This window comes from Eurytemora carolleeae, unplaced genomic scaffold (genome assembly GCF_000591075.1).
Source record: "Eurytemora carolleeae unplaced genomic scaffold, Eaff_2.0 scaffold504, whole genome shotgun sequence".
Classification (NCBI taxonomy): domain Eukaryota; kingdom Metazoa; phylum Arthropoda; class Copepoda; order Calanoida; family Temoridae; genus Eurytemora; species Eurytemora carolleeae.
The window spans coordinates 169,605-194,518 of NW_019396446.1; the positions used below are offsets into that span (position 1 = coordinate 169,605).

The 24,914-nt window shown below is 32.1% G+C and overlaps 1 protein-coding gene across 1 annotated transcript; it reads left to right on the forward strand.

Annotated features, from left to right (window-relative positions):
• The first annotated feature begins 717 nt into the window (after positions 1-717).
• Positions 718-24,277, forward strand: LOC111703462 (peroxidase). Its single transcript, XM_023475409.1, has 31 exons — positions 718-798; positions 868-909; positions 1,172-1,231; positions 2,050-2,148; positions 3,144-3,276; positions 3,928-3,966; positions 4,437-4,498; positions 4,956-5,068; positions 6,341-6,409; positions 6,878-6,932; positions 8,138-8,246; positions 8,584-8,659; positions 9,054-9,143; positions 9,724-9,783; positions 11,405-11,472; positions 11,683-11,778; positions 12,703-12,782; positions 13,928-13,975; positions 14,915-15,071; positions 15,156-15,200; positions 15,926-15,984; positions 16,858-16,905; positions 17,452-17,541; positions 18,250-18,331; positions 19,423-19,493; positions 20,958-21,050; positions 21,842-21,916; positions 21,977-22,030; positions 22,628-22,681; positions 22,984-23,056; positions 23,778-24,277. Exons 1-31 carry the CDS (start codon positions 770-772, stop codon positions 23,880-23,882), a joined length of 2,334 nt encoding a protein of 777 aa, XP_023331177.1. The 5' UTR covers positions 718-769; the 3' UTR covers positions 23,883-24,277.
• The last annotated feature ends 637 nt before the right edge of the window (positions 24,278-24,914 follow it).

Consider the following 24,914-nt stretch of genomic DNA (forward strand, 5'->3'; position numbering starts at 1 on the left):
CTTGCAGACTTTAAAGCCATAAATTTAATTCAAGCATTAATCATCAAATCAAAAGTGCCCAAACTGAAAATGAATAGTTTAATATGCACAAAACTCTGCACACAAGTTTGTGTCACACATCATACAGTTCAATCCAGAACTTCAGAGATACCAAAAGAATTTATAAAATGTGGTTTTCTAAACCTATCGATAATGGAATTCTGCGGATATTTAGTTTTTTTAATTGAATATTGAGCTCTTTAAAACTGTTGCCGCATATTTCATATTATTGTTTTATTTCTAAAATTACTTAGAATTAGATATAATAGTAAAAAACACATTGAAAAAGTGTCAAGACGACATTTCATAAACTATTTCGATGGCTCTGAAGTTTTGGGTTAAACTGCATTATTTTTCTAGAGTAATAATTGTCATAAAATCCTTTTATTTATGAAAACAGTTCTTGAAATATAAAACTACTTGGCTTTTAGGGCGCTTCCAAATTCATAAACCTTTCCTGGGGTCACGTGAGGTCCCACAACAAATTTGGGCTTGATCGGTTCAGCCGTTTTGACGTTTACTGGATACAAACAAACAGACAAACAAACACCAAGACAGACAAGCTAAATTTATATATAGATGTACACTAAATAATCTTTTTTTTACACACAAAATAGTAATATTATCAGGCATATTTAGAAATTGATTATATTAAACAAAACCATCGTATATATATCGTTATAATTTCGATTAATTAAACTAATTAATTTTAGATATAAACATATGGAAAATGAAAGCGAAATCTATATTTCTGTTTAGGTAAAACAAAATGAGAAAAATGTATAGATAATTTTAAAATGGCGATTATTAAAACTATTTCTTTTTCAGCTTTTTGCTATTTGATGCGAGTATACTCGGAGAAAGAACCAGGGAAGACGACATTTTATTTATTCAGAATATTTATTGGAATTTACTTTCCTTAGATTTGTGACAAAATTTATGGATCATAATTTTTATTTACTTACGCTAGAGAAATCATGGCATAGTTTATTTTAAAATTCAACTTTTAAACCCTGACATTTAATTTAAATTAATAGATTTGGTCATGTGATTTAACCGTAGTAAACAAATCTCTTAAATTCCAGTCTCAGAGAAAACAATTTATTGAATGATTTAAAAATATCGTTTGAAGACGACAAGCATGCACCTGCAAGCCGTTCTCCCAGTGTGTTGGTCAATATCGAGATTTAGGGTAAAAACTTATCCATATAGTTGCAAATTAATGTTCCAAAGAAATAATTTTCAAAAATAATCAAGATTAAAAAATCTCAAAGTAAAATACAGGATTCCCTACAAAGAATAAGACTTTAGGGACGATCTGACTCATTTTCTACAGAGTGTCCCAAAAACAGCTGATAGCACATATACAGGGTGTCCCAAAAACATGGGAATTCGACAGTGACGAATTCGATATCGTCTTAATATTAAATTAAAATTTTATGAATTAGCATTGTAATACCTAATTTCAAAAGCTTTAATATTATTATTTCTGCTAGAGTTTATGTTATGAAAAGGGTAAAAGACTGTAAAGATGTGTCTATAATGTCTCATGAACAGTGAAGACGGACAAGTTTACTCTGTTTGTATACTGCAATTTTCTTGTTTTACTAAGTACAACCGTATGCAGTCAAAACATTAACAAAAAAAATGTGAACATAGCAGACGAAACTCTTACAGATTACAGCTTTCTCAGTAGGTATCACTAAACTAAATCTTAGAATTATTTAAAAAGACGATATCGAATTCGTCACTGAATTCCCATGTTTATTGGGACACCCTGTATGTCTCCGATTCTCCAGACCAATTTTTCATCATTTTCTTTCTTCGTCTCATCAAACCAGATCCGCAATTCAGAATTAAAGAGAAACCACAATGGAAAGAAAAACGATCATATCATCTTCGTTCGTAATCAGACAAAAGTTTAAATGGTACCGTCGTAAATTAGACATGCCAAACTTTTATATTCCGCCATTAAAATCTTAATCTTTAATTTAGAAAATATTTGTTTAGATTGTTTGACAGCAAGAAGTGTAGTCTGGAGGAAGGCAAGACTGGGGTATGTTGCCCGGATGTTCAGCAAGCAAACCGGAAACCAAATCTTTCCCTTAGGTACAGTGTCAAACATTACAAAGACGACAATTAAAACTGCTCGTAAAGAACATTTCATATTAGCTAAATTGCCTGGCGTTGTCCAGGTTACTCAGAGTTCCTCCTGCTCCGCCGTTTACCCGCAATTGATCTTAAATCATGATTTTAGCAGTGCTCGTCGAATTAAAAATAAGCCAATAATTTTTTAGCCTATATGTCACTCCCAGGGTATCCATGGGTTCTGTTTAAAAAAATTCAGCCGATTTGGTTCAGCCGTATGGCCAGCTGTAGCAATTATAAAGATAAAAGAAGAAGTTAAGGGTTGTTTACTACTTTGAACGGTAATTACTTTTACTCAAGAAAAAGTTTATTTTTTATTTTATTATTTGTAATTAACTCTTTTTTAATTTTCAATGGATTGTGAGAAATACTTTATATGTTAAGCTGTCAACGGTCAAAGAAAAAACAACCCCCTTAAGTGCATGCTCTCAGGGTTGTGAGGGATCCCAGAAGTTTTGGAGGAATCCCCAAGTGTTTGGTGAGGTCCAAAGGATGTTGGAGGGATCCCAAGGGATTGTTGGTATCCAAAGGGTTTGGTGGGATCCAAAGGGTTTGGTGGGATCGAAAGGATCTTGGGGGATCACAAGGGTTTCTTGGTATCCTAAGGGTTTTGGAGGATCCCAAGAGGTCGTTGCATTCCAAAGGGTTTTGGAGGGATCCCAAGAGTTTGGAGGGATCCCAAGGGATTTGGAGGGTTCTCAGGGAGTTTTGAGGATCCCAGGGGTTATAGTGGGATCTTAGGAATCTTTTAGGAATCTTAAAGATTTTTGAAGATTCCTAGAGTTGTTGAATTACTGGTTTTGATGTTTTTCAGGGATTTTTGAGAATCCTAGGGGTTTTGGAGGTATCTCGGGGATTATTTAGGGAGCCGGGATTTAGGATGAGCTGTAGCAATTTAATGTGAGTTGTTTGATTTTAAATTACTAAGATTTTAATAAAATTGTTTTGCGTTATAGAGAGGATGATTCTAACACACGTCTCCGAGTACCTAGCGGAGTAAACACTGCATCTGTCAGAGCAGAAATCAGTAAGATTCCAAGATCTCCGATATTCTCGGATGGATCTAAACAGGGGGATCAAGATGTCAAGGTGAGACGGACCTGTATTTGACCTAATAATGTTCTGACCTAAATCTACAGGGTGTCCCAAAAAACATGGGAATTCAGTGACGAATTCGATATCGTCTTTTTAAATAATTTTTTGATTTAGTATAGTGATACCTACTGAGAAACCTGTAATCTGTAAGAGTTTCGTCTGCTATGTTCACATTTTGTTTGTTTATGTTTTGACTGCATACGGTTGTACTTAGTAAAACAAGAAAATTGCAGTATACAAACAGAGTAAACTTATCCGTCTTCACTGTACATCTTACGGAGACATTAAAGTTACATTTTTACAGTCTTTTACCCTTTTCATAAAATAAACTCTAGCAGACATAACAATATTATGGCTTTTGAAATCAGGTATTACAATGCTAATTCATAACAAAGACGATATCAAATTCGTCACTGAATTCCCATGTTTTTTGGGACACCCTGTATATTATATTGAAGTTTCTAAAAGAAAGTCTTCTTATTCTCCCAAAAAGAATACTTTTTTACATAACTTTAGCATAGCAAAAAATTGAAGCAGGAAAACATTTATATTGTTTTTATCTAAATCGTTTTGAGTGAATAAATTGTGATTTCTCATAGGGTAAAAAAAGTAAAAAATATCTTTCAATCTTTAACTTTTATTCAGGCTTTTCGACTTATCAACCAAGTACGGCCATCTGATCAGGTAATTAACATTTTATTAAAAAATTATGATTTAATTTACCTTAAAGGGACTGTCGAATTAATTTCAGGTGACCCTTCATTTAAAGGGAGAGACATATTTGAACTGAGAATTCAGTATCTAGTAGAGAAAAACTTCTCTACAATACTGCATTCCCAGTTCAAATATGTTTCATAGCCCGCGGAGATCCCTTTAAGGAGCTGTATGCTCGAGTCTCAACACTGATTTGTTGTTTTATGCAACCATATTTTCATCTTTTTGAGACAGAAAAATTCGATAGAGGATATAAAGTTTGGATTCGGAGATGTAAAGCTTTTTAAATTAAGCGTTACTCGAAATTAGTCAAATTTTCTCTTTAACCCTTGTGTTTCAGGCAATTTATGATGCAGCTCTCAAGCTTTCTCTTTAACCCTTGTGTTTCAGGCAATTTATGATGCAGCTCTCAAGCTTTCTCTTTAACTCTTGCGTTTCAGGCAATTTATGATGCAGCTCTCAAGCTTTCTCGGCTAAACGATGTAGATGGTGTTACCCTAAGGTAAACTATTTTTGTAATAAAAAGTCAAATCAAAATTGACTCCAAAAAGACTGAATCTGGTACAGCCGGACTCCCTCTTTTATTAAAATCTGTCTTAGAGTCAAGATAAAATGCACTTTCGGAGCCCCTATTTCAAGCAATTCTTATTCAAATATCTTTTAAATTTTTTATTTAAAAAAATTACTAAAAGTTAATGCCGGTATTTTAGATTTTGTGTGAATTATCAAGTTCAGCCTTAATGCATGCGTTTAAAAATATTCCTAGTACTTTTTCTTTTTGTAAACATCATTAATGCTTAACATCCATCCAGGACAATAAAGTTGCCAGCTGGGATAATAAAGTGTCCAAATTTATTAATTGTCCCGGTTTAAAACCGACTAGAACAATAAATTGATGCTCTAAAAATGAGATGGGGAGGAAAATAATGTAGCGATCAGGGATATAAAGTTTATTTTAGTTTACGAGCCGATGATGAAGGGTTGGATTCAACTAACAGCGTTGATATTGACGGACTCTGTCCTTGGACACAGAACAAACCAGCTGGAAGGAAACCTAACTGCCCTAGAACAGGTTTGTTATAGGTTGGGGGATGTCGTCCTTAATCCACGCCACGCCACTGAAAATTTTGGTGCATTTAATGTACCGGCCTGATTTGTAGGACCTAACGCAAGTACAGTACACAATACACATACAGCCTATACCCTATTCTAGAAAGATTAATGTGACGCAGCATTTTTCATGAACACAATAACAGTATACTAGTATAAGTTCATTTTAAACAATAACAACTCGAAGTCTTTTGAAATTTTAAAAATGAGGTCTCCCTTTTTTGAACACTCAATATTGATGGGGATAAATAATTGAATTTTATCCAGATTTCAATTTGTTGAAGAATCAAAATTGCTTCAATATCAACATTAAATCAAACACTAAATAATCCATCAAATGTTTTATTCTTCACTCTCTGATAATGGAATGTTGCAAATAATTAGTTTTTTAATTAAATGATTATATGGAACTCTTTAAAACTGTTCCCGCATATTCATGGCTATTTATTTATTTTCACAAATACTGAGATTTATGTAAAATAGTAAAAAACCCATAGAACAATTGTCAAGACGACATTTGATAAATTCTTTCGATATATGGCTCATTTAGGGGTTAACTGTACAAAGAATTTTATGAAGACGTACACGGCTACTTTTAAATTAACTTTTTTAAATAATTTAAATCAAAAATGATCATCATGTCGTTGTTGATCAAATGTGACATTCCATTTAAAGAGGAAACATGTCAGAATCACCAAGGCACCCTTGAAACTTTTATCTGATCAATTATGTGGAAGATTTCGTCGTTTTCTACAGGGTGTCCCACATCAAATTAGACCGCGTCAATGGGTCTAAATTACGATTTAGGGTCTAAATTACGATTTAGGGGACAAATCAGAAAATTTCAGAAGAACGAATCATTTTGAAAAATTTAATAAGGCTAATAGATTTTTTTCTTGCAGAAAATGCTAGATTTTTCGAGTATTATATGTGTATTTGGCGTTAAAGATTGGAGAAAGTCTTATATGATATGGGACGCTCTGTTGCTTGAGCAGATTTTAATTCTAACAATTTTCTCCATATTCTAAAGCCTAAATTAACGCGAGTCACTATATAAAGAAATCACAGTTGAAACGGAAAATTATGGATATCTCATTCTCGCATTTCTGATGAGACCAAGTGCTTTAGGGTACTGTTGTGTATCAGACATGCCACGTTATAAATTGAAACTTTAAGTTACGTTTCCAGTCCCTTTATTTATCTTTCAGCTTCTTTTACATTTATTTGTTTGTAGTGGGTAGAGAATACAGAACTATTGATGGAAGCTGTAACAATATTAGATCACCTATCTACGGGATGGCAAGTAAGTTTATGTTAGGCATAACACAATCACAGGACGGGGGGGCAGGGGCTATTGGGGCTCAGCTCATCAGTGAAATCTAGGGATTCCACCACACTCATCCCACTGGAAAGAAAAAAAAATAAGGCCCCCCCCCCTCCCTGGACAAACGTCTTTGGTTGATTTTAAACAGCATTGTATTTAACTATGTACTTATATTTAAAATCTCTAGAGTTCTTTTAGAAGTTTCATCAACTTGATTTTTTACATGGAACGGAAAGTTTTTTGTTTTTAAACCAAAAAATTAAATTTAAAATAATAATGTCATATCTTTTCCTATACTAAGTTTTTTTATTACAAATACCTTTTCAAAAAATAGTTTAGGTACACCTTTTCAAAGAATTATTTTAGGTCCACCTTTTCAAAGAAATATTTTAGGTTCACCTTTTCAAAGAATTATTTTAGGTACACCTTTTCAAAGAATTATTTTAGGTACACCTTTTCAAAGAATTGTTGCTCCTGAATATTCACCAGGCCTTCAACCAAGGTAAAATATCAAAAACTTCTAACCTTTGGGTTTAGAAAATGTGGTCTATCTTTTTTGCTCCTTCTAAATTGACTTAAGAGATTGAGAAATTGTCCGTCAACTCTAATGATACAAAATCAACCATTTTTTAAAATCCATTTTTGCAATTAGGGTTTTCACAATTAGAAAATAAAAATATAAGTCAAGGATAATATTCTGAGGTGGTAGACTTTAGATGACGAGAAACGATAGTGAAACCATAAATTTATTAACAAAAACAGAGAAAATGTTATCCTGAGCCTGTGATTTAAAAATTCGGGAAAATACGGCTCGGGTCTAAGCTGTCGTTGGGCCTTATTTACGGCTTGAGCTTTCGGATTCAATTTAAACGGAGTTAAAATTTAAAAAAAACCGGTTTAATATTCTATTTGGCGGATTTTCATGGCAGGAATTGGCGCATTCCGGGTTTTGATGAGAACATGACTCAACATTGAGCCTTATTCTCCACTAAAACTAACCAAGGTCGGTTATATTTTCAATTGAGTCGAGCCGAAGATCTTTCAGCTGTCAATCACGTGACACAAGCTGTCGTAAGAGTTGGGTCGAAGATGCCTAAAAGTCGGGTTTAAGGATTTACAGAACAAGCCTAAATTTTTAAATTGTTGGCTCAGGACCTATGTATGTCAAATTTAAGTTTACCCACAATTTTTAACAGATTGGTCAAGAAAAATTTTAATTTCATCGGGTCTTGTGTAGTAATTCTTTGTATAGGAAGACGACATTACTGTACAGGGAAGGGTGTCCCAATGAATATGGAAATTTAGAGAGAACTTGAAAGTCGTCTTTAACTTCTGATTTTGAATGCATGGCGAAGAAAGTAAAAAAAACGAGGCTGTACGTCTGACGAGCTTTTCATAAAGTGGTCTATATATACCTTTCTTATATCTTAAAAATTGACGAAACTATTAGATAAGAAGACAATTTTGATGTATTAAATAGATTGAACTTTGTACACATTTTGCAATTTCTCTGTCAATTTAGAAAATACAAAAATGGTAGACCACGTTTTGAAAATCTCAAGACCGAGCGTTTTTGAAATTAGAAGTTTAAGCTGGAATACTGCAATAACTGTGTTCACGAAAAAATGGATCAAAGACGATGTCAAAGCTATCACTGAATTTCCCATGTTTATTGGGACACCCTGTAGGAAAATAAATGTATTCTAGGAAGAACAGTAGAGGTGAAGAACTACCCGGAGCTAGGTCTGTAACTACTACTATATTCTCTACAGGAGATCCTCCAAACCAATTTCAGATATCTGAACTATTTGTACAGGTATTCTACATACTGATACAGGGTGATCTGTAAACTGATACAGGGTAAACCACAAAGGTGACCCACAAAGAATTGAACCTTTGATATCGACCTGTGCTGGTAAACTTTTTGAATAAAATTTATGATTCATTGGTCGGTGTTTATATCAATACAATGAAGTCGTCTTATATATTTTTTTGAGACAAATAGAACTTGTCAATTGACAGCTTCTCTTTGTTTTCATGTTTGTATGTATCCATGCGTTTTGAAAGTAAAAAATGAAAGCGAAAGTTGTCTACATTGTATTAATATATACGGCGAAGACTGTATGACAACACGTTTACCGTTTTTGTTTTAGTTTGGTCAATTCCTTGATCATGAGTTTGCTCACACCCCTGTAGTTGCTGTGGACTGCTGCGACAAGAACTCACAAGGCAAGTCTAAAACCCAAAAATATTTTTTTTAAGTGGAATTATTAACACCTATTTTATTTACCCTAGTATTATCATCAACTCCAAATTTTAAATCTAAAATATTATCTTTGTGATATTCATGAATGGGATTCAAATTATCTCCCAATGTAAACCTGATTAAGATATGATTTTGTCATTTTTTTGCTGCTGCATTTATCAATAAGTAATTTCTATTTTACGCAGTAACGCAATTGGAAGTTTTATCGGAAAAAAATTGTTGTAGACCAATTGATATAACTAAGCGTTCTGCTGGATCAAATGATTAAAGTTTAAAAAATCAAATGTTTACACCAAAAGTTGCTAAGATACAGGGTAAAATAAAGTTTGAGGCAATAAGTGATCAGTTTTTCTTCAGGATTCCATTGGAATTTCCCATCAACTCCTCGTCACCCTGATTGTGTTCCCATTCGAGTACCCAGCAATGATTCATTCTGGGGACCTCGAGGTAACTTTTATTTTACATTTTTACCCCATTTTTACAGTTTTTAACCCTATTTTTACAATTTTCAAATTTACAATTTTCAACCTCATTTCTACAATTTTTAATCCCATTTTAAAATTTTCAACCCAATTTTTACATCTTTTTACCCCATTTTTACAATTTTTCACCCCATTTTTACAATTTTTAAACCCCATTTTTCCCAAGGTTGTAGCTTCTCCTGCAGGTAAACGGTGGGAGTAACTATGAGTACCCTGCGCGATGTTAGTTACTTTCACAAAGGCTTTTCTCCCAAGGGCGACTTCACAAGTGACAATTTCCCAATTAGCAACTTCCCAAATGTGCAATTTTCCAAGCAGCAACTTTCCAATGGTAAGGTTAGGCCCTCTGAGGCACCGCAGGCTGCAATGGGGGCTGAGCGTTTCGGATTGGATGGGCTAGGGGCCAAGTGCCGCGACTAGAATAGACTGGGGGGCAGAGCACTGCAGCTAGGATAGACTTGGAAAGTTGCCGCTTGGGAAATTGCACATTTGGGAAGTTGCCACTTTAATATTGTTATTTTACAACATAATGTTTGAATATAAAGGACGAGAATGTATTGAGTTGTCAAGAAATCTCTTCTCTCCGACCCTAAAATGTAAAGCAGGTAAAAAGTCTATTGAACGACTTTTGAAAATTTCATTCTTATTTTACTTTAATAATTTTTTTTATTTTAATTAAATTTTACAATATTTTAAAATTTCTAAATGATATCAGATGGAAACATTTTGAGACTTCTATATTTCCTGTTTTTCATTCTTTCTTCTTGATCATCTATTCCACCTTCATCCTTCAATCATACTTTGACTAATTTTGAAAATAAAAACAAATAAATTTTTTGGATGATCCTGCAGCTAGCCAAATTGCAAGAAAAAGAACTTTTCTTTCTGAGCCCTGTATCACAGACCAATTCTTAGGAGAGCAAGGTCACTACTCTCTCATCTTGTTTTGTTTTTTATTTTGTTTGAGTCAGCTATAACACATGTAGCTTGCATAATCTACTTTTCTACACACTTCCATGATATTTTCTTGGAGGTTGGGTGTATGGGGCGTGCTACACATTTTCTAGTTTTTTATTTCAAGCAGGACATAGAGGGGGGGACGGAACATCTGCCATCCTGTGTATTTGTCTTCATTCGCTATCGGTGAAAAAATTTAGATAGTGTAAAGCTCAAATCCCTTTATAATTTTCCTGTTCAAAGTTTTCATATTCTTTCTTGTTGGTCTTGTTTTAAGCCCCCATCTCTGCTGTCAAGAGATTTCCCTTCCACTTTTTTCAAATCAATTTCTTTTTTCTTCTTGCTTCCTGTTTCTTGTTTTACACATATTTTCTTTTGACATCAAGGTGTGGAGCAGGTAGGAGAGAGATAAGGAGGTTTGTAGGAAGAAGGGTATAGTGGATTTCTCCCTGTGTTCCTTCATTATATACTGTTTCCCAGTTAAGGGGGATTAAGGAAACCCATAACTGCACCCCTTATGCAAAATGGGGAGTTGTGATCCCTGAAAGCTCTCTTGAGAGGTATCTTCCATAGCAGTTCAGTCCTCACATCTGGTAGACTAAAAAACCAATATCGTTGTGCATGGCTTGTATTCCCACGAGGAGTTTAACTCCTCTTTCAGCGGACCAAGCTAAAGATGAAGTTTTGTTTTAATCTATGTACAATTCTTGCTTCCCCTGCAGGATACAAGATGTGTAACTAAACTCAGCGATTCTCGAGCTGTAATTCTGGGACCACATAGGATCAAGCTATAATCAATGATAATTTTGCCAATTACTTCCTAGAAACTAAAGCTTACAGAAAAGCATAAGTTTGTTAGAGCGGTAAAATCTAAACACAAGGCGACACTATAAAGTCGACCCTGTCTTAAAAATTGATTGAGACGGGGTGTAAGCAGGCTGAATCTATGTGGGATAAGTCATCTCGCTTGAAAGCAGTCAGGCAACTGAAATTTCATTCTTATATAACAGATTGTTTTCCTACTAACCCCCAATTTGTGTCTTGATCTTTTAGATAAATTACTTTTTTACGTTAAAAGTTATGGAATGGGGGTGTCACAAAATATATTAAAAAAATACTGTTTATGCTTGATTTTGAGAATAAAAACTAATTCGCAAATGATAATAATAATAATAGTTACTTCTTTGATTTATTGATACAAAACTATGGATAATTTTTGTATATTATTGCAAAATGCAAACGTCTTTTAAATTTTTCTTTAATTTTCAGGGCAACGTGAACAAATCAACTCGTTGACTCATTGGATAGATTTGAGTAATACATATGGGAGTACAGAGGTACACAGAAATATATTTGTTTAAACAATTATTAAAGGGACTGTGAGCGTAATTTCAAGTGAAACTCTATATAAAAAGAGACATCCCTAATTCATAACGGTACCTATTAAACCTTTGACTGATTATTGACCTGTAATTGCGGATCAATCTGATATCCCAAAATCCTTAAATGGTTAAAATACGGATCAATATTAATCCTTGATGGTTTAGGAAGAATTCGAAGATGTTCGGGATCCCCAGGATCGTCGTCTTCTTCTAGTTTCTAGAACCAGCACTGGAGAATCCTTACCACCCAGCTGTCCTGGGGTAAGTAATCTTCTTCTAGTGTTTAGAACCAGTACTGTAGAATCCTTACCACCCAGCTGTCCCAGGGTAAGTCATCTTCTTCTAGTGTCTAGAACCAGTACTGGAGAATCCTTACCACCCAGCTGTCCCAGGGTAAGTCATCTTCTTCTAGTGTCTAGAACCAGTACTGGAGAATCCTTACCACCCAGCTATCCCAGGGTAAGTCATCTTCTTCTAGTGTTTAGAACCAGTACTGGAGAATCCTTACCACCCAGCTGTCCCAGAGTAAGTCATCTCATCTTCTTATAGTTTCTAGAACCAGAACGGGATTTTTTTACGTAAAGATTTTTTTAATATTGAATCATTTTATTTCTTTTTAGGGTTAAAAGATAATCCTGGATTCGAATCACCATGGGGTAAAATTAGTGATATAATAAATTCAGGCTCATTCATTGTAAAGTTTTTTTCTAACATTTTTGTACACGCAAAATACAGTTTAAAACTAAACTAATTGTCAGCAGCTATTATTAATGAGATAATGTTTAAAATTATATCTGGGCCAAGTGCTGTGGCTATGACAAGCTTAGGAAAGATTGGAGCCGAGCAAGCGCTACGGCTAGGAGAGGATTAGGTGCTCACAATGTTCCAAAGGTTGCAAGCTCTCACGGATTTATCAATGAGTGTTTTTCCAACTACTTCTTTAAAACTAAAGCTAAGAACAATTGGTTTACAGTTCTATGTTTTACAAGTCTACGACTACAAAACAGTATAAACTAGTAAGTAAGGTTAAATAAATGGCCAAGTTGTTGCGACACTTTAAACTCGACCCAGTCTTAATAATTTATGCAGCTTTTCATAGCCGTCTAGATCTATGGGTGCTGCTTTCTAGAATATGGTGACGACCACTATTAACAGATTGTAAAGTTTTAGTTTTAAAATATTTAGTCTCGGCGGGAGAGACCAATGGGCTGTGAGGAGGTGTGTGCTGAACCCAGTAGAAACTGTGTATTTTCAGGAGACTTTAGGTAAACACTTATTTCTTTTGTTGCTGTAAAACAAACAAAAAATAGTTGTAAATTAATCGTTGTTTAACAATCTTTGTTGGTAAACAACTCTTTTTATGTAAACAAACTTTGTTTGTAAACAAGCTTTTGTTTGTAAACAAACTTTTGTTTGTAAACAAACTTTTGTTTGTAAACAAACTTTTGTTTGTAAACAAACTTTTGTTTGTAAACAAACTTTTGTTTTCAAACAAACTTTTGTTTGTAAACAAACCTTTGTTCGTAAACAAACTTTTGTTTGTAAACAATTTTTTGTTTGCAAACAATTTTTTGTTTGCAAACAAACTTTTGTTTGTAAACAAACTTTTGTTTGTAAACAATTTTTTGTTTGCAAACAAACTTTTGTTTGTAAACAAACTTTTGTAACAAACTTTTGTTTGTAAACAAACTTTTGTTTGTAAACAAACTTTTGGTTTGTAAACAAAATTTTGCTTTTTACAAAATTTTGTTTGTAAACAAATCTTTGCTTGGAAGCAAATCTTTGCTTGGAAGCAAACCTTTGTTTGTAAACAAATCTTTGTTTGTAAACACACCTTTGTTTGTAGACAAGCCTTTGTTTGTAAACAAACCTTTGTTTGTAAACAAGCCTTTGTTTGTAAACAAAACTTTGTTTGTAAACAAAACTTTGTTTGTAAACAAACTTTGTTTGTAAACTAACTTTGTTTGTAAACAAGCCTTTGTTTGTAAACAAAACTTTGTTTGTAAACAAACCTTTGTTTGTAAACTAACCTTTGTTTTTAAACAAACCTTTGTTTGTAAACAAATCTTTGTTTGTTAACAAACCTTTGTTTGTAAACAAACCTTTGTTTGTAAACAAACCTTTGTTTGTAAACAAACCTTTGTTTGTAAACAAACCTTTGTTTGTAAACAAACCTTTGTTTATAAACAAACCTTTGTTTGTAAAAAAACCTTTGTTTGTAAACTAACCTTTGTTTGTAAACTAACCTTTGTTTGAAAACAAATCTTTGTTTGTAAAAAAACCTTTGTTTGTAAACAAACCATTTTTTGTAAACAAACCTTTGTTTGTAAACAAACATTTGTGTGTAAACAATCCTTTGTTAGTATTTTCATCCTTAAAACCAACAACTTTGATTTATATTAATTTCTAGGGCTAGCGAGCAGCCTGGTCTTACAGTGGAACATTTAACATGGATTAGGTAAATTTCAGTAAATCTATGAAAGGGAAGTATCTCGTAATTTCAAGGAAATTACCATTTATAGAGTGGCAGGTCCGATCAACAACTTACCATTAATGCTTTGTTACGTCAATGGAAGGAAATGATCAGAATTAAACACTTCTCAACGACGGTATCTTCCATATATTTGATCAAGTAGAGGTTTACAGGGTACTGTTGTAAATTTGACATGTACTTCTCTAAATGGAGGGTCACTTGATTACTACAACAGTTCCTTTGATTTATACTTACAATTCGTAAAGTTAATTTCATTATGATATTAAATGCGATTTTCCGACTAAAAAAATGTTTTATATCTAAAAGTGCCAGGAGCGGTGTTCCAACGAACATAACAGACTAGCTTAGAAACTATCCAGTATAAACCCAAGCTGGAACTGTATAGTGTTCCAAGTACATATATTGTAGAGAACATAGCAAACTAGCTGAGGAACTATCCAGTATAAACCCAAGCTGGAACTATATAGGGTTCCAAGTAAATATATTGTATAAAACATAACAGACTAGCTCAGGAACTATTCAGTATAAACCTAAGCTGAAACTAGTATATATTGTTCCAAGTATATATATTGTAGGGAACATAGCAGACTAGCTCAGGAACTATCCAGTATAAACCCAAGCTGGAACTATATAGGGTTCCAAGTAAATAAATTGTATAAAACATAATAGACTAGCTCAGGAACTATCTAGTTTAAACCTAAGCTGGAACTATATAGTGTTCCAAGTACAATTATTGTAGAGAACATAGCAAACTAGCTGAGGAACTATCCAGTATAAATCCAAGCTGGAACTATTTAGGGTTCCAAGTAAATAAATTGTATAAAACATAATAGACTAGCTCAGGAACTATCAAGTTTAAACCTAAGCTGGAACTATATAGAGTTCCAAGAATATATATTGTAGGGAACATAACAGACTAGCTGAGGAACTATCCAGTATAAACCCAAGCTGGCCCCAGGAGAAAGTGTTCCAGGAATCTAGGCGGATTAATATTGCTGAATGGCAGCATATTATATATAATGAATGGCTACCCCTGGCTCTTGGTCCAGAGTATATGCAGGTCTTAATAATTTAAAAAAACACAATTGTAATTGTATAAACCTTTTAAAATGGATTAACAATCCCTTTGAATAATAATGTCTAGGTGTTCGGTCTGCTTCCTCTCTCACCAGGCAGTCCTCTACTCACAGTAAATATTAATAATATTTAAAAAAGAAATTATTCATTTTTCTAATTTATTGATTTATCTATCTACTTATTCATTTATTCATTTCATTTGAACTTTTAATTTATTCAGTTGAATATTTAATTTGTTCATTTATCTATCTACTTAATCATTTATTCATTTGAATCTTTTATCTATTCATTTATCTATATACTTATTCATTTACATCTGTCATTTATCTACACATAAATAATTTCATTCATTTATTTATTCAAATTTTTCCTTTAATCAATTCGTCCATTGTTTTTCTGCCATCTTTTAATCCTTTTTTTCTATTCCATCCTGTAATCTCTATTCAAGGATTATATTGTAATCCTTATACTGGGATTATAATCCAGATTGTAATTCTTATTCTAGAATTAAAATTATATTTTAATCCCTATTCTAGAATTATGATTACATTGTAATCCCTACATTAAAATTATGATCCATATTGTAATCCCAATTCTAGGATTATAACTCATATTGTAATCCCTCTTCTATGATTTTAATACAAATTGTAATCCATGTTTTAGGATTATAATCCACGTTGCAATCCCGATTCCGTGATTATAATCCATATTGTGATTCCTATTCCAGGGCTATAATCCACATTATAATCCCTATTCAAGTCCATTCTGCAATCCCTAATCAATCCACATTGTATCCGTAATATTAGGATTAATCTACAATGTAATCCTTTTTTCTAGGACTACGATCCCAGCATGGATCCAAGAGTGACAAATGAGTTTGCTGCAGCGGCTTTCCGGTATTCCTTATTGCTTTATGTTTATGTTATATATACATTGTTCTTTTTATTTATAATTTTTCTTAAAATTCGTGTTATCCTTTTTTTAGCTGAAGAAGTATCATTAGTTAGGACTGGGCACGTCCCAACTATTTCAAGCCGTTTTTGTTAATGGTTAGTTCCAACCAATTTTAAAATGAAATCTCAGGTAGCCTTTAGTTTTAGAGGGTATAAGAACAAACCTTCTTTTCGTTAACGGTATTTTTTTTTTTTTAAACAAGTTACTGTTAATCTCAATTTTATTGATGGCAAAGCCATTAATGATAAATTACAGTATTAACAGTGTTAACGGTGCAACGTTTTTAAATCGTCGATGGTTTTTTAACACTGAAGACGACATTTAAAAACATCAAAACACTTTTTTTTCACAAGTTTCATGCAATTTCAACCTTAAAAACGAAATTCACCGCTTCAAAAAAATCCGTTTCCTTTTCGTTTTCAACCGTTAAGTTTTTTTTAAAAACCGGCCAATCCATTTCGTTACCGATTTAAAAATTAACGGTTTTGCCGTACGTTAACGGACTCTTCTGTTAATTTTCGAAAACCTTCGTATCGTTTACGGAATTTTTTCCCAGCCCCATTATTAATGAGAAAACCAGGAAAAATGAAAATGTTTTTTTTCTTCAAATTAAAATTTTTTTCCTCAGATTCCTAATGAGCCTTAAGATAATTATATTTGTGACAAAAAATGATTCAATAAATAATCAATTTATTATTCAATAAAAGAAATAGATAAAGAATAAAAATCCTCATTCCCAATGTTTCAAGGACCAATTGAAATGGACCAATCTTCAGTGAGGTCTGTTCTCGATTCAACAAATATATATATTTAAGGTTTGGTCACACTATGGTGAAAAGCACTTTAGGACAAGTTAGTGATAGGTAAAGATAAAAAATAAACATTTTTTAAATGATCATTGATCTGTTTTGGCAAAATAACCATTTTTACCTCCTTCTAATCTTTCCAATTATAATTAGAAAAGAATATTCTTTTAAATGTTTAAAAATCTATTAATGTTTAAACATTGCATAGAGTGTACACCAAAAATTTTGAATGATTTCTGTTTTTTGGACATTTTGATATTTACACGGAATCTCATATAATCTAACTACAAAATCATCTTTTTCTTCATTTACAGGAGTTGTAAACATGAATTCAAGTGACCCTCTAGTGATCCAGTATAAATGATCCATGTTTTTCTCTTTGAAATTTTGATAATTTTGAAATGTGGGTTATTCTTAAAAGCGACTTTCGGATTTCTGCTTACAGAAACAATGGAGATAATTTTCAGAATTGAACACTTTTCAATCCAGAAAAACATACATTCGCAAATTTAGGATAATGTCCAAAACCGGAAATAAAAAATTTAGGTTTTTGCATTAACTAACGTTTTTTCGGCACCCTTTAACTAAATATATTTCTTCTAGAGGACGTAATACAAACTCTGTTGATCTGAAAACAGTTTTTAACAACGCAAATAATATCAGACAGTCAGGCTTTGTGGAAAACTCACTTAGGTAATAATAAAAGTTTAAAATATGTTAAACGTATATATATGTATACATTTTGCGTGTCTGACCGTTTGTATCTAATAAAAGTCTAAACCGCTAACCCGATCGGACCCGAATTTTTTGTGAGATCTCACAGAACCACAGGGAGAGTTTATGGATGGTTAGAATTTAAAAAAAAATTAGACCATTTTTCCGATTTTTAAAATTTACAAAAAAATTTACAAATCTGCGAAATTTGGTTTGTTATTTTTTGATAATTTAAGAAGAGAAAATATCACAGATAGAGCCACAATTAAAAGTCAAAATCGAAGCGGCCTGGATGCTTAGTTGTTGAAGAATTTTAGATAGAAAGAATTGTCAACATTTCCAATATCATGCGTTGTTTTTGTCCAAGGTTAAGTGTAAAATATTAAAGACAAGATCAAAGTCTCATATCTATATATAAGTTATATTAATCCTGACGAAAAATATACATTTCTTCGTGTTGTAACTTGTAACATGCATGAGCTCACAATTCGAAAAAAGTTGTTTAAAATTGTATACCCTATCAACGTTAAAACGGCTGAACCAATTGGACCGATTTTGTATTTTTATCCCCCCTTACTCTTATCACACAATTTCGACTTGAAAAGCAACATTTAAAAAGCTAAAACTGTTAAAAATGGACCTTAATGCTTAATATTTTTATAAATAAGTAAGTTTTGATAATTTCAGAGGAGCGACGAGAAACTCGGCTGCTGAGAGGGATCAAGTGTTTACTGACGATCTTGTAAATCATCTCTTCGAAGACCAGGGGGTCAGTTTAATACAAGTTAAAACCAGCTTAAACCAGCTTAAACCAGTTTAATATAAGTTTAAACCAGTTTTAGCTAGCTAAAACAAGTCTAAAACAGTGTTAAGCAAGTTCTAAACAGTTTCGACCCAGTTTAAACCAGTTTAAAACATTTCAAACCAGTTTAAACCAGTTTAAATCAGTTTAAACCAGTTTTAACCAGTTTAAACCAGTTTAAACCAATTTAAAACATTTCAAACCAGTTTAAACCAGCTTAAATCAGTTTAAACCAGTTTTAACCAGTTTTAACCAGTGTAAAGCTGTTTAAATTACTTCTTTGAAGAAATTGTTTATGTAATTATGTGCTGTCTTTCTTTAAAAAGTACAAATAACTAGGACATTTTAGATATTAATATAGATATATTAATCGGGTCAGACCCATGAAACATTTTGTCTTGGAAAATATATATTTAAACATTTCAGATTTAGATATATTTAAATATGAAAAAAAGTTGAAAATGATATATAATGTATTTGTATATACTATATACATTTTAAATAGATTACATTATTCTATATAAGGATGTGAGTAATTTAATAATAATAATAATAATAATAATAATAATAATAATAATAATAATAATAATAATAATAATAATAATAATAATAATAATAATAATAATAATAATAATAATAATAATAATAATAATAATAATAATAATAATAATAATAATAATAATAATAATAATAATAATAATAATAATAATAATAATAATAATAATAATAATAATAATAATAATAATAATAATAATAATAATAATAATAATAATAATAATAATAATAATAATAATAATAATAATAATAATAATAATAATAATAATAATAATAATAATAATAATAATAATAATAATAATAATAATAATAATAATAATAATAATAATAATAATAATAATAATAATAATAATAATAATAATAATAATAATAATAATAATAATAATAATAATAATAATAATAATAATAATAATAATAATAATAATAATAATAATAATAATAATAATAATAATAATAATAATAATAATAATAATAATAATAATAATATAATTGTTGTATATAAGGCTGGTGGTCTGGATCTAATGAGTATCAATATACAGCGAGGAAGGGAGAGGGGAGTGCCAGGATACAACAGGTTCAAAACAGAATTTTTTTGGTTAAAATTATATAATTAAATGGACCGTAGGTGTGATTATAAGAGACCCTTCATCTAAAGCATTTACAGTAATACACTGTCAGTCTTTATCTATCAAGCAAAAATAAAGTAGCTTTTAACACGAATAAAAAATGCTGAATTCTTAAAGTTCATTGATTCTGAAGCATAAATCCGCAAGTAATTTAATAGAGAAATCAAAATTAAAAATATGAAAACAGAGTAATGATTTTTGTTTGGACGAAGGTTTAAAGGGTACTATTGTGAATCGGGCATTCCCTTTCATAGATGGAGGTTCACATAAACCTACAGGACCTACAGGACCTACAGGACCTACAGTCCCTTTAAGATTTTGTGATATATTGTGATGATCCACAACCTTACTTCTGAGGTCATGTGAGGTCCCACACAAGTTTGGGCCCGATCGGTTCAACAAACAGACAGACAAACAGACAGACAAACGGAAAGACAAAGGGACAAGCAGAGTATATCAATAGATAAAGATAGAGAAATCTGATATAAAAAAATTGAAGAAATCGTTGATAAATTGTTTAGAATTTGTTTTTAACTGAAAAAAAGATACTGGAAAAACCCCCTGAAACCTATAAAATATGACGATCTCATGGTTGAATTCAAATATTCTGTTTTACAAAAATTGTCTTTAAATGGTTTATTTGATATTTAATGCCTGGGCAAAGTAAGAAACCAGTTTACAGATGCAGGGAATCATAATTAAAGGGAACCAACTACAATAAAGGGAATCATAATTAAAGGGAACCAACTACAATAAAGGGAACCAACTACAAAAAAGGGAACCAACTACAATAAAGGGAACCAACTACAATAATGGGAACCAACTACAATAACGGAAACCAACTACATTAAAGGGAACCAACTACAATAACGGAAACCAACTACAATAAAGGGAACCATCTACAATAAAGGGAACCAACTACAATAAAGGGAACCAACTGCAATAAAGTGAAACAACTACAATAAATGGAACCAAATACAATAAAGGGAACCAAATGCAATAAAGGGAACCAACTGCAATAAAGGGAACCAACTACGGTAAGTGGAACCAATTACAATAAATGGAACCAACTACAATAAAGGGAACCAACTGCAATAAAGGGAACCAACTACAATAAAGGGCACCAACTACAATAAAGGGAACCAACTACAATAAAGGGAACCAACTACAATAATGGGAACCAACTAGAATAAAGGGAACCAACTACAATAATGGGAACCAACTACAATAATGGGAACCAACTACAATAATGGGAACCAACTACAATAAAGGGAACCAACTACAATAATGGGAACCAACTACAATAAAAATTCCGCACAGTTGTCTTCCAAGTCTTATCCTTCACCTCTGATTTGTGCAATATATTCGAGAAATCTTTCTGAGATGTTTTTCTATTAATTGTTTATTTTTAGATACAGACAAGAGTGTGCTTCTGGATCCTTCAAAAGCGTCAGAAATATAGATGAACTAGCCAATGATGGATATATATCTGCAGAAGAAGTTAGGTAAGTTAGGAATATGGATAAACTAGCCAATGATTGATATATAATTGCAGAAGAAGTTAGGTAAGCTAGGAATATGGATTAACTAGTCAAGGATGGATATATATCTGCAGAAGAAGTTAGGTAAGCTAGGAATATGGATTAACTAGCCAATGATGAATATATATCTGCAGAAGAAGTTAGGTAAGTTAGGAATATGGATAAACTAGCCAATGCTTTATATATATCTGCAGAAGAAGTTAGGTAAGCTAGGAATATGGATTAACTAGCCAATGATGGATATATATATCTGCAGAAGAAGTTAGGTAAGTTAGGAATATGGATAAACTAGCCAATGATTGATATATATCTGCAGAAGAAGTTAGGTAAGCTAGGAATATAGCTGAACTAGCCAAGGATGGATATATATCTGCAGAAGAAGTTAGGAAAGCTAGGAATATAGCTGAACTAACCAATGATGGATATATATCTGCAGAAGAAGTTAGGTAAGCTAGGAAAATGGATTAACTAGCTAATGATGGATATATATATAGAAGAAGTTAGGTAAGCAAGGAATATGGATGAACTATAGCTAATGATGGATATATATCTGCAGAAGAAGTTAGGTAAGCTAGGAAAATATATAGAAGAAGTTAGGTAAGCTAGGAATATGGATTAACTGGATGATGGATATATATCTATATATCTATCTAGTGAGCGAATAAGAATGAGCAATTTAAGTCAATCATCTTTTTGAGGGGGATGGGTGGGGGTGAGGGTCGAATGTCTAAAACATCTCAATTTACTTTTGTTAGACGACTGAAGCTGCTTTATGAAGATGTGAATGATATTGATCTGTTTGTTGGTGGAGTGCTGGAAGAGCCACATAGGTATACATTTTTTAAACAATATTAAAAAAAATATTTTTGACAACTTTTTGAATTTTGTAGAAACTCCTTACTGGGCCCAACCTTCAAGTGCATTGTTGGAGATCAATTTTTAAGGTAAAAATAATATTCTTAAAGCCATTGTTTCGTTTTTTTTTAAAAAGAGAAATGAAAAAGATCTATTCGACTATAGATCTTAAAAATATTCTTAGAATAAGTTTTTTTGAAAACTAAGATCTTGACACAACCTTGGATTTTTTAATTTCCAAATCTTTGCAACTTGGTCGTGTAAATCTTTAATATTTTAAACTATTTGATCCAACAGAATTCATAGAATGAAATTTCAATTATGTAAAACATTGGGTTTCAAAAGCTAAGTACCTTTGTATCACTTTCGCACATAATGGTATATAAACAGATATTTTTAAACATATTAGAATTTCAGCTGCATGCTAGTGTCTAGTTTCAGTTTAAATGGTGTAATTGGCAAAATCTTGGTAGATTTTTTGCATGAAAGTGGGCACATTTTGGTAAACTGGACGTTTTTAATCTACACTTTATTTTAACACTATTATAGCATATCGAATAGTTAAAAAACGTTTTGAATTAAAAATTGGTTTTAAAAAAATAATTTAATTCTATAAATCAGACGTAGTCCTTCTTTCTCCCACATTTCTCTAACCTTTAATTTAGAAATAAAAAATGTTTTTTTAGATTGAAACGTGGGGACAGGTTCTTCTATGAGAACGAACACAAGGACGGATTTAGGTATTGAAAAATAAAGAATATACATTTTCGAAGAAAATCTGGGAACCAATTAAACTTTATAGCACGATGCTATAACATACAGCTAATTTAAGATTATAGCACTTGATCACTTTATAGCACGATGCTATAATATACAGCTAATTTAAGATTATAGCACTTGATCACTTTATAGCACGATGCTATAATATACAGCTAATATAAGATTATTGCACTTTTGATTACTTTATAGCACGGTGCTATAATATACAGCTAATTTAAGTTGCTTAAATAATTAATTATCTTATTATTATGAATTTTCTTAGTTTTGAACAAGTAAATGAACTGAGAAAGGTTAGCTTGGCAAGAATTATTTGTGACAACTTCAAAATTGCTGAGGTAACAAATACTTTAAACCTCTTTATTCCTTTTCATTTAATGGAATAGATTTAACTTTCATTTAATATTAATCAGGGGAATATATTCTTGATTCTTTACAGATAATCTAAATCAACCGAAAGTATTTTTAACAGATCTGAATTGGATTGTGTAAGTTTCGATCATTTTAACATTTTAAGATCTAATTAATTATTACAAAAGGAATAATTATTAGCTGTTGCCAATAATAGACTGGGATAGGACTGGTTTTAAATACAGTGACAACCAGAAAACTCTTAAATAGGAAGACGACTTTTATACTCAAGTTATTACTTCAATTAGTCAAGTGGGCTTGGGACACAGTAATTGTGCAGTGTAAACAGACCCATTTCACTTTAAAAATTTTCAATAAGTGTCCTGTAAAACAATGTGAATTGTAACAACATTTACAAGTCTTCCTATTTCAGGGGTTTTTGTTATCACTGTATTTTTTAAAATCAATAATTTTAAACAAAACTCTATGCATCAAAATTCAAAGCAACTGGTTAGTCGCCACAAGCTCAAATTTTCTAATCTTTAATCTTTACAACCTGGTGTCCTAGACCTTTGATGGTTTAAACTATGAGTTCTGCTAAATCAATTAGTCAACGTTTGAAAAATTACAGATTTACACGATGCGGTATCAAAGATATTGGCATTAAAATAATAGCGTTTGCGGGAAGTAATGAGTATCTATGTTTAGATTCAACCGTTGGTCTTCCGGACTAATGCTGGAGCAAATAGTCTCGTTGATTGCAAAGATGCTGTCAGTATTCCTAGAGTTAATCTAGACCTGTTCAGAGAATAGTCAGGAGTAAACCTATCCTAGAGATATAATCTAGACCTATTCAGAGAATATTCTGGAGTTAAACTATCCTAGAGTTAATCTAGACCTATTCAGAGAATAGTCTGGAGTTAAACTATCCTAGAGTTAATCTAGACCTATTCAGAGAATAGTCTGGAGTAAACCTATACCTAGAGTTAATCTAGACCTATTCAGAGAATAGTCTGGAGTAAACCTATACCTAGAGTTAATCTAGGTATAGGTAGAACTTTCCTAGATATTCCAGGGTTGGATTTTCTCAGGATTGTTCAAATATCTGATCACTAAGGCAGCTTAAACGTAAATTTTAAACAAATGTTTCTGGTAAACCTGAAAATATGTTATGATTATATTGGAAATAAAATAAACATTTAATTATATTTTATATATTATATTTTATAAAATATATACAATTTGAAAATTGTTTTTTCTTTGACCAACTTGATCACATTTTTATATCAACAAGCAAAACTTAATTAGGATTAAGATTAATAATTGATAATCTTGAGAACAATCGCGTTCAGTTCCTCGTCTTCTTTTAGTTTAGCGTCAAGTTCAGCATCGAGATTAGGGTTGGGTTCCTCGGTAACTTTATTCTCCTGATAGTTGATCCCGGAGTTCTCCCAGGATATAGGACTACTAGAGGATCCAGGTATAAATACAGGACTAGGATCAGAGCTCAGGGTATTCCCATCCTCCCAGATTGAGGGAGGAGAACCTATCGGTCCAACATCTTGGATCTGCACAGCTAGAGCTAGAAGAGCATCCTGTCTTACAGGAGTATTGTGTGGAATCCCATCAAGTGCTGGAGGAGGATGCTGAGGACTACCTAGACCCTGGAGCCAGCTCACGTATTCCCTACTTGGAGAAACAACATCTAAACGCAACCTTGGAGTTATTAACCCTTGGTCCTCGTTCCTGGCGTTCCGTTGATCAACTAATCCAGAGTTTTGGTTCCTGTTGTTTAATACGTGCATGTGATTTCTGTTGCCTCTTCTCTCTCTAGGAGAAGAGAAG